The sequence below is a fragment of the Polyergus mexicanus genome, unplaced genomic scaffold (assembly GCF_030449975.1).
Source record: "Polyergus mexicanus isolate NDT 795.1 unplaced genomic scaffold, iyPolMexi1.0 SCAF_1, whole genome shotgun sequence".
NCBI classification, from domain to species: Eukaryota; Metazoa; Arthropoda; class Insecta; order Hymenoptera; family Formicidae; genus Polyergus; species Polyergus mexicanus.
Window position 1 is genome coordinate 1850046 of NW_027223321.1, and position 11265 is coordinate 1861310.

The following is an 11265-nucleotide window of genomic DNA, read 5'->3' on the forward strand; positions in this document are numbered from 1 at the left end:
TTTTACAAAATATTGCAGCGTGTTAAGCGATAAAAGAATATTTCTATATGATAGAGCAGCAATAAAAATTAATGCGATATCGCATGAATACGCGATATTAAGCTGTTATATTAAAGTAATGGACGGGCGTCATTAAATTCGTGTTTATTCGTTTATCAAGCAGTTCATGTAAAAAGACCCCCTCAACAATGTTATCGAGAAGTCAATACGGATAAGTATTGACTTATCAGAATGCATATTCTCACGTATCTTCACACTTTTAAGAATTCTTTTTCATATTTCTCCCTTTTTTTTTTTTTGAAGAAAAAAAGAATGCCAAATAATTCGCTTGCATTATAAGCGAAATTATTATAACACGTTTAATTAAATGTAAAATACTAGTAATTAAATGTTCAGCTTTCTTATAATCTCTTCTTTAATCATATTACGCTAAAATGCGATCGTTTTGCGGCGACATTGAGAACCGTTCGCGTGGATAGCAACAGGTACATCTTTATACCGATAAAAATCTGAACTTGTTTACTTAAAACTGCCAGACATGCGGATTCTAAGTCGCGACGAGATTAGATTGCCGTTCAATTAACACCCCAACGTCACTGAAGCGTCGCTATTAAACGATATATCATTCGCGATATTTTCAGATAACTTACGAAAGAAGAGGCTTCTTATGAGAAATCTTTCTCTTGAATTATATATAATTATTTTATTAAGAAAAATGAACAGATAAAAATAAGAGAAAATACGGTCATTAAGACAATTATTGTTCCGCCGTATTATAAATCAGTTATAAATCAGACGATCGATGGCCGAACGAAGCTATAGCATAAGGGAGATTTCTCACGGATCATCGGGTCCATCTTTCCTTTGTGATCGAAGAAAGTGGACGGATTTTCCCCCCGGTTTTTGTTCGCGATGCCTCAGCCGCGATCGTCTTCCACGGGATGGAAAACGGAACCAGGCTCGCGCGTCTGACTTTTCATTCGTGAAGAATAGACCATTATCTCTCGCATACGTGGTGCGCATTTACGACATCTGTTATGTCTACGAGAAACGTATTTTCCACTCCTCTGGTGGAACTAAGTGGTCTTTATAAATCTTGCTTTTGGCGTTACGATTTACAGCGGGGAATTAAATACCTCAATTAATGACGTCATTAATAACATTGTGCACGTTTACGACCTCGTGTATTACGCGGCAAATAAACGAAATGGCAACAAGAATTAAACGTTCCGCCTTGTCTAAATATAGATGTAGAACCTCCATTGTGCAAATTAATAGAGAGGCATAAACACTCAAATAAATCAATTCTTTTCAATCGAAGATTTGGATAGCACTCGGAGATTTTACTGGTGCTATTGATAATGATTTCAATATGTCACTAAGAATAAAAATAATGTCCCCTTGACTTTTGTCTCACTGATTGTTGTCAATATGTGGCTTCGAAAGAAATAGTGTCGGCCAAAGTCATATACGATTAGCGCGTTAACTCCAAATATTTAGATAAGGTCTGGAAAATTGAGCCATGTTTATACGCAAGTTTGGCCACCTATCGGGTTTACGAGATTACTCAGTGAATACAAATGTTGTCGCGACAAATGATTCATGACAAATTGAATTATATAATATGGAATTTTTTTCTCCTCCGTATGACGCGATATTTCGCACCGTGAAACATCGCGGATTAATGATAGCGTGACTTTTTTTTTTATCGTGAGTCTACGTCAAGAATAACGCATGATCGAGAGTAATGCAGACAGGTTGGATATATCTATCAGACTGCATCTCGTGTTGCCTAACAATCCCGCTGATCTCCGAGGTCACGTCGTACACTCGAACGAGATCATCGCGATCATCGGCATCGGCGCGCGCTCGTCCAATTATGAAACTCACGCCTTCACGATCACATGTTGTTCTTCATCTATCCCGATATCTTCCCATCGATCGTCGATTGATCGATGCTTTTTTTAATCATCATTTCCTTTTAAGCGCCGCGCGCATGGTCGTAAATCGTCTCCTTCCGTCTGTCGCGTCCTCTTATCAATTGCGTCATTGCGCCAGGGAACGTGTTCGAAACCACGTGACAGTGACCTTCGCACGGATCGTCTTTCGAAACGGCGACAGGCTGATCACTTCCCGATGACGAAGATCCCCTGCCACGGACTAGCTTCCACTGAAGCGGGCGATTATCATCCAGGGACGCTGTCGTCATTTTTCGCGAGAGAGCGCGTGATTTCGCCTCCGAAAAGAAATTATCCAGTCGGTTTTGTTGATTCAGTTTGTAGCCCATCAATTCACATCGACGTGCTAATACTCTAGATAACACGCCGCCAATTGTGAGACAGAGAGAGAGAGAGAGAGAGAGAGAGAGAGAGATACACGCGGACTTTGTTCCCACCCGCGCATCTTGCTGATCAGCAGCGGACCATGTGGGACGAAATCAACGAATTCTGGGGGTCGTGATTACACCGCGGGAGGTGGCCGAGCGCGATCTGATATCCTCTTCTTTGCAATTGCTTATCCTTTTCTTTCTTATAGGTCAGTAGGGATCAATCTTCATTTCGTCAACAGAATGTCTGCCGAATGAATCACAATTTTTCGCTTGTATAAAATTTCCATTTCGATTTCAATGAAATTCGTTTCTATACATATGCGTAATTCGTTCTTATCATTCTGCTGTTTATTTTTCCTAGAACTTTCAAATATTATTTTTAACGATGATCTAAATCGGAGTCATCGCTATTAAATCAAAGCTATTTTAACAATGCTAAAATAATTTCTAAAACGAGATTATTTTTTGTAAAGCGTGTATGTGTGTTCTTTAGGCTATTTCATAATTATTTGCTATTCGATTAATCGTCGGCTTGGTATTAGCTCTTGTTTGCTAAGACGACTGTATCGAGAAGGCCACTGACAAACTGTTATCACTTCTCTCTTCTTTGTATTAGTGATACTCATGGAGGGGCGTAATAAAGATGATTGCGCGACTATATATAAGCCTGCGCATCCGTCATCGCCATCAGTTCGATATTCCTCATGTTTCGTTTTGTTAGTAGCGTTCTTACGATATTTCAAGCAGGCTCTTATCTTGAGCATTCGAGCGAAGATTGTCAAAGAAAAAGCGTGATAAATAAACGGCTCTACTGATACGTAGCTCTTTCAACGTATTATAAAGAGGGCGATCGAGCCAACTACAACTCAATCGGCAAAAGTTCATCGAGCTTCATCCTCGAGCTCTGACCGCTGTTGTTTTTCATTCTTCTTCATCTGCGACGCATCATCTTCGCTGTCCCCGACGAGTAAACGACGAGCGATCGGAAAAAATGGGATACTCTTAGCATCGATCAAATCGTTTATCGTTCGCTGAATAAACGCGCATCTCGAGTCGGGCCTTTTCAGCTACTGTCAGCGTTATTAAACTAATCCGTCAAAATAACACGCGCGAGGACTATCTACGGAAGTGTGACGGCAGTGTTTTATGATTCATTTACTACGGTGGTACAGCCCAGTTATGTTCTCGATCAAGTACAGCAAGCAATTTCTGAGCTATCGTATACTCAAGTCCAACCGGTTCAAGTATATCTGACGATACGGACTCGGACTAGATAAAAGGTGCGCGCAAGGTAGTGTGTGTGTATCCTATCGCGGACGATTTGTCATACCTACGGTGCTTAGAAAGGCAGAGAGAATTGTGTCTCGGCAAGACCTGGAAAGTCTTGTATCCAAGTCCAATGGCCGGATCGCTTTTTACAGCAATGCGAGCTTGAGGAAGTACGTCGACGACAACGGCGACGACGACGTGATAGACTCAGTGCCATCGAAAATCGCTAGTGAGGCGAATCTTTCGAGGGCAAAGGGTGATAGGAGCTTGAAAGAAAACAAATTATTGCGAAAGAAATTGAATTGGTAACGATGTACGATTTCATTACCGAAGAGAGAGATTTTTATCAGGAATAAAGTACTAAAATTTGGAATACAAACGTATGCAAAGAAAGCGTAAAAGCAAAAAGAAAAAAAAAGATCCAATTGATAGCAAATCATTTTGTCGATAGAAAATCTTGACGAGGATAATTAAAATTCGCAATCAAGATTAAAATTTTGCCAAACCGGCTTATAAGAAAGTAGCTATAGTAGCTAACAATTTGTTAAGATAATTTTCAAACAGATAAGTATCGAGAGAAAAATATCGAGAGAATAGTCATTAGCGGTGTACATTGTGAGTATACGAGAAATTGCAGAGGCTCTAGAATTTATTTAAAAGGATGCGCTCGATGCGCTTATATATCAGCTGAAAGATCATTAGAGCGGCAGGATCAGAGTAAGCGGAAAGCGAGATCACTCGGAAATTCCTTCGAGAGGCACAGACACTATAATTTTTCACGGCAGTTACATACACGTATACTTTCTTAAGTAAATACACATGCATAATCGAGTCTACATGAAACACGAATTAAAGGGAATCGCTAATTAATAAAGCAACAATCGAGCAAAATCTGCACGTCTTTGGCGAATCGGGATAAAATCGCGGAAAGAGGTAAAAAAGAGATGATTAAAAAAATGATCGTTTACGTCCCGGGCAGAATGCCAACTCACGTTGGTCCCTACGGCGCCGCTCGTTACCCGGGCACCCTGCTAGGAACTGCCCCGGGTTTTTACAGCTCGGTTTCCGGCTACACCACCGGCCCGGGTCCGAGCTATTACGGAAGCCTCAACGTCCAGCATCAACCAGCGCCGCTGGATCTTCCGATTTGGCCGCGAAGAATGCCGGCCGAGGAGGAACTGGGGGTCTCGCCGGCCGCTGGGGTGTCCCCGGGCACCCTTGGCAACGGCGGTCCCCCGAGCCCGGCGCATAGCGACTCGGACGCGTCCAGTTCAAGCTTGGAACTCGGTACCATCAGAACCGGCGAGAACGCCCAATTAAAGTGCAGGTAAGAAAAAAAAAAGAAGAAAGAAAAGATGAAATTTTTCTCACACTTGTTTCGGTAGATTCATTAGAATTGTGTGTCAAAAATTGCTGGATTAATTCGAACATATTTTTTTACAAGTATGTATATATATAATTTTATACATACGATTTTATATATATATATATATATATATATATAAATTATCATTATATAATAAATATATATTAAGTATAATTATATATAATAAATAATAAGTATAATGAATGTATAATAAATTATAATTTATTATTTATATAAATTTTCTATATATTTATATATATATAAAATTTTATCTATATATAAGTAATCTAAAGAAATCTTATATATTGCGCATTATAAATTGCAACTAATGTGTCTTTGTTATCATGGAATTATCGGATAGATTTATACTTCAGAGGCAATCAAATGCGTCGTTTTTGATTTACACTACGTTGTCGCAGACGTTCGTCGTTCTCATCTCATTAGACGACGCTAATCTGTCTCGTGTCAATGTTGATGCGCGTCGCGCCTTACATACCGGTTACATCTAGTTTTCTCGACTGATAGTCGGAAGTTTCTCTATTCGTCGTATGCCGAGAAAATTCTGAAGTCCGTCTCGACGAGTACTCCTTTTATTATGCAATGTCTTATTGCGAGATTAAGAGCTTTCGCAGAATTCAAATTCCTTTGCAATTTACTCACACGAGAGGAGGATGTGTACCTCTAATGATAAACAAGTTTACAACCGGTTTGATTTATAATGTTTATATCTAAAGTCTATGCGTCCTCAATGAAATTTACACTCGACATAAGGCTGGGCAATAGCAATTTCTAATAATAAACGAAAAAAGGAAATTATACTGATACCGCGAAGACGAATCACTAAATGGTTATAAATATTTTTTGTTACAACTTCGACTTCTCATCCGTCAAATGATATATCAAGTTCCAGCTCTCTATTGGCTTGATGTTATCGCCAATAAAAAATAATTTATTATTACGGCTTTTCAGAGAACTCGATTATCGTAAAGATATTATTTTTTTCACGCGATGGACGCGTGAAAGCCGTAGCTTATCACAGAGCACACCATACTATCGATTTCATTCGTTAAAATCACTGTTTTTTAAATTATATTTTAATTATGTTAAATTTCACTCAGTTGATTCTCAAAGATATTTATTTCTCTATAAATTATTTATATTATATTTATTTTCTTATTATATAAGATCTATGTCGATTATATTTTTCGTGCATCATACTTATTATTATTATTATACATATATTAATATATGGCGCACATTATTTTCAAATTATATTAGATAAAACGCGAGATTAATTTATAACACTTGTTATATAATATATAAAAAATACATTGTAGCCGGTTACGAATAAAAAAAAATTTAGACATGAGCCGCTCCGGCCAATGAAATCTCTCACGAAATTGCCTTGATCCACGACCTCCCGTGGACAATATCCGTGCCACTTAATTGGCGGAATTCGTTGTCGTTGACTGGAATAGTACCGAACATCGTAGTCTCAGTTACAACAAACTGATGTCAAACGGCGGCAATTGCAAAATGGCCGCAATTGGTATCAATTGGTCGAGTCAGCGAGCATATTCGTGACGCAAATGATATTTCGATATTTCAGCACATCGAAAGGCTGCATTCACCGCATCACACTTTCGATTAATCATGATTCGCGATTTTGCAAAGATAAATTTAAAAAGATTGTACGTTAAAATAACAGAGCTATAATATTTCTTTTTTTTTTTCAGATGGCATGATTGTGGCCGATGGTTCACATCCCTGGAACAACTTGCAGGACATGTTGCAAGGTTGCACGCTGCACCTGGTCCGCGGGGTCTCTTTTACTGCGGGTGGGAAGGATGCGCGAGAGGCGAGCGTGGGTTTAATGCGAGGTATTATAGATTTCTTCAAATATATTGATACACATATGTGAGAAAAATCGCTTTTACATTCTTGATGAACACTCATATCTGCCTTTTGTAGGTACAAGATGCTGGTCCACGTACGCACACACACGAACGAGAAACCGCACCATTGCTTCCAGTGCGATAAGAGCTTCAGCAGAGCGGAGAACCTGAAGATCCACGCACGTTCTCATACCGGCGAACGTCCCTATGTTTGCCCCGTTGAGGGTTGCAACAAGGCTTATTCGAACTCCTCGGACAGATTTAAACATACCAGAACCCATGCCGTAGACAAGCCGTACTGCTGTAAGGTGCCGGGCTGCTCAAAGAGGTACACCGATCCGTCGTCTTTGAGAAAGCATGTCAAAACTTATCGTCATTACGTAAACAACAACGATAAGGTTCAAGAGAAGAGTTTCGACGACAGCAATGTCCAGGACAAAACCAGGTTCGACCTAAACTCGCCCGATAAACAAAGTAGCAGTACGTATTCCGAGTCAGACAAGAAGAACTCGAGCATCGAGAGCAGCATATCGGGTTCCAGTCCTAAGGCGAGCAACAGCTTTGAAGAACAAAAGAGTTTCGTCGAGTGGAACAACATATATAATCTCCAGGAGCAGCGGAAGGAACAGGAACAGATGACTCCACCAAAGCCATACGAGCAAGACGTGAAGATCTATTCAAAGATGTACGATGACAGTTACATTATACCAGATAGAATCCAAGTCAATCCCATGTATGCTTCCGGCAGTACCATCATCAAGGATTGCCCTACGGTATCGTCGCCTCACACGAGTCCCGGCCAAGTATCTGATCCGATACCATGTATCGGGATGCAATCGACGCCTATCAAAACTGAGGAACCAATGGAGTGCAGCGTCACCAAGACTTCTACGGTCGATTATAGGAACATCGATTCAATCGTCAACAGCACACCTTGCAAGAAGGAAAATACAATCAATTCTGATCCAGTGAGACACTCGGTGATCAAGCGGGCGGAGGATTTGAAGATGGAGATCGAGCAGACGCCACTCAAGGAAGAGCTCAAGGACACCGACGATTGTTGCTGCCGGCACAAATGTTGCGTACACAGCAACGACAGCATCCTCCAGAAAACGAAGATCCTCTCGGATCTTATTCTCAAGACGCAGAACCCGGTCTTTCGACACTTGCTAGATTCGATGGAGCTGCGGTACGGATTGGAGAACGTTTGGGGCAACATTATAGACACCGCCAACACGTGCGGCCAGGATCTCAGAGTGAAGAATGAGAATGTCGCCGAGATGGAGCAAGATCTGCCGCTGGACTTGACGATCAATAAATAACGAACGATCGGTTGACAACGTACCAAAAAGCTCATAGTCGTCAGTGTACGAATTATCTTCATTATATACGCGACAAAATACGAATTAATTAACATGTCGTAAATTTTACAGAAGCAACAAATCGATGTTGTAATAATTCAATCGGCAAGAAACGAGATTAATCAATCCATCTCTGAAACGAAAATTGTTTCGATCAGACTGCGAAACCAAATATAATTATAATACTTTGTGTTTAATACTTGTGTCTAATACTTAGTATTTAGTATTATATAATGAGAATTGACGAGATGAAAGCAGTCAAAGATCGAACAAGAATTTGCTCAAACTTTTTAAGCAGCTATCTAGTAATGATTGTACGAATTAAAATGTTAATCAGAGATAATTAGATCTTGGCATACGCTGCAACAATTTTGATCATTTTAATCGATACCTTAAAGATGATGTTTCCAGTTTGTCGAATTAGCAGTGTACTAGAATCGGATAAGTAATGAAAGATAAACTGGTTATATGGCTGTAAATATATTTGAAAGACATGCAGAAAAATGCAAAAAAATTCGCTCCCATTCGATAATTCGTTCGTTAGGATTGGAGTCTAAAAGTTATGTTTTTCTTATATAATAAGACCCTTATGTAAAACAAATCATATCTCAACACTTTATGTAAACAAAATGTATGTGTATCATATGTATATAGAAATTTATATATATATGTGTATGGAGAGTCACACATAATTAAAAAGTGAAGTGAATCTGGGAGGAAAGTGCCTTCCTCTGCTATAAAAGCAGTATATGTTTATGATGTGAATTATTTCAATAAAAAAAATACATTATTTATGTATATACATATATATTGTATATTCGCTTTCTTCCCACGCGGCTAATTTTTTGCATAATTGTCCATACTTGTTTTTTTTTAATTATTAATTGTAATTACACACATATACTGTATAATTTTTTTATTTTATAAGATAAAAAACAATTTTTTTACATTAGTATTTACTGAGACTAAAATATAAAATATGTTTGTAAAAAAGAGAGATTGTATGGATAAAAAACAATGATATTATTTTAGCTATTTATAAAATTTGGAAAATTAGAAAAAATCACTTAATTGATAATAAAACATATATATATTTGATAGATATATAATGAATTCCTTTCTGGACAGAAAATATTTTATATAAAAGAGGAGATTTTTTGTAATCTCGTTTCTTTCGAAGATTTTAATCTACAGTGTTTAAAAATATGTTTTCAAAATATCTTTTATTTCCTTTTTATTATATATGTGATTTGTAGGACGATTTGATATATTCGTAACATTTATCGACAGATGGCAATATTAAAAGTCAGCTGGAAGCTGGAGTTGCGTATCTTCTTTATCTGTGACAGAAACGCAACCTAACTGTAACCTAACATAACCTAATTGTTCCCGATTGTTTGTTATCGAATTATTTTACTCATAACAAACACGTTAGAGTGGATATATCCATATTAATTCAATGGCAAACGATAGGGAAGTACTCCGGGAAATTTGGGATGGAAAAATTCCGGTCTGTTTCACTCTTAATTCCGAGGAAATCTGCGATTTACAAGGACCAGATCCGTTTTATCTAATGGTACCTAGGTTAAGTTACTTTCCATTATGTACAGAGAAGGTAAGAAATATATTTGCACAAAGTATCTTATTGGAGATCTTAATGGAACTTGTTATTTTACAATTTTATTAACATTATGTCCAAACATGGATTAAATATATATGTATATTGTTTCCTTACTTAGGTACGGAAGCACTTTATACGACACATACAAAGTGATAGCAAACAAGAGCATGAGATGTGGTTGGAATTTAATGGAATGCCATTAAAGTGGCATTATCCAATTGGTGTTTTACTAGACATTTATTTCAATGACATTCAACTACCTTGGAATATTGTTGTCCACTTTAATAAATTTCCAGAGAATGCTCTAATGCACTGTCAAAATAAGTATGCGATATATTTTAATCAATGACGATATATACCGATTACTTATTGATTTACATTGACAGATAATATAAATACAATCTCGTGCAATTTTAGAGAAGTTGTAGAAGCCCATTTTCTTTCTTGCATAAAGGAAGCTGATGTTCTGAAGCATAGAGGCCAAATTGTCTCTAGTATGCAAAAAAAAGACCATACACAGCTGTGGAATGGTATTATGAATGACAAATTTGATCAGTTCTGGTCTGTGAATGGTAGACTTATGGAAACCAGTACTGAGGAAGGATTTAAATATATACCTTTTCGATGTTATACAAATGAAGACAAATACATACAGAAACTTGTAAAACCAACGAATGAAGAAGGCCAGAGAAAGACTTTAAAGCATTTGTTAAATGAAGTGTTTCCAGATCAAGAAAATGGTTTGTAATGTTGTTTTTCTTTTAAATACAAACTTTATATAGGAAAGAAACAAATATATACATACATACATATACATACAAACATATACATACATACATATACACATCCTCATTTATTGAGAGAAATTAAGACTAATTGTGACTTTGCACAGTTGCAGTGCGCACCCATGGCATTGTACCACCTTTAGAAACACCGCTTCAGTGGATGTCAGAGCATTTAAGTTACCCGGACAATTTTCTGCATTTAATCGTAATTACATCGTAACGTATATTGAGAACAAGTAATTTCATTATTAAGTGATAAAATAACTTTTTTTTTTTTTAATTTTTATGGAATATTATGTACATTGTTTATGTTTTATATTGTAATGTATTTATTTTATGATAAGCGATAGGAATAAGTGCAAATACCCAAAATATTTTTGTTAGTTTGAATTTCTCTGAGTCAAGTCAAGAGAGAAAAGTCCTACGAACACACTCGACTTGATTCGACTTGAATTTTGTGAGTACTCACATATTCTTAGATATTAACTGAGATGTATTATATTATATGCTTGTTTTTGTTACAAAGTATATTTTACAAAGCGATTGTGACAAATGGTCTCATGTGGTAAATGAACACATTAAAAAATGTTTAAACTTTATAATATTATTATAATGTATATATATATATACAGATTTCCT

The 11265-nt window shown here is 37.3% G+C and overlaps 2 protein-coding genes across 3 annotated transcripts; both read left to right on the forward strand.

The window, feature by feature from the left end:
• Positions 1-3031: 3031 nt before the first annotated feature.
• LOC138943257 (zinc finger protein ZIC 3) lies at positions 3032-8999 on the forward strand. The gene is made up of 3 exons (XM_070313965.1): positions 3032-4925; positions 6701-6844; positions 6936-8999. The coding sequence occupies exons 1-3, from the start codon at positions 4543-4545 to the stop codon at positions 8179-8181; spliced, it is 1773 nt and encodes a 590-aa protein (XP_070170066.1). The 5' UTR covers positions 3032-4542; the 3' UTR covers positions 8182-8999.
• Positions 9000-9583: 584 nt separating this feature from the next.
• Positions 9584-11218, forward strand: Atg5 (autophagy protein 5). Of its 2 annotated transcripts, none has more exons than XM_070315220.1 (4): positions 9584-9835; positions 9960-10165; positions 10259-10581; positions 10740-11218. In XM_070315220.1, the coding sequence occupies exons 1-4, from the start codon at positions 9680-9682 to the stop codon at positions 10844-10846; spliced, it is 792 nt and encodes a 263-aa protein (XP_070171321.1). In that variant the 5' UTR covers positions 9584-9679; the 3' UTR covers positions 10847-11218. The 2 variants fall into 2 exon arrangements, with proteins under 2 accessions (XP_070171321.1, XP_070171285.1); XM_070315184.1 differs by having other exon boundaries at positions 10734-11214.
• The last annotated feature ends 47 nt before the right edge of the window (positions 11219-11265 follow it).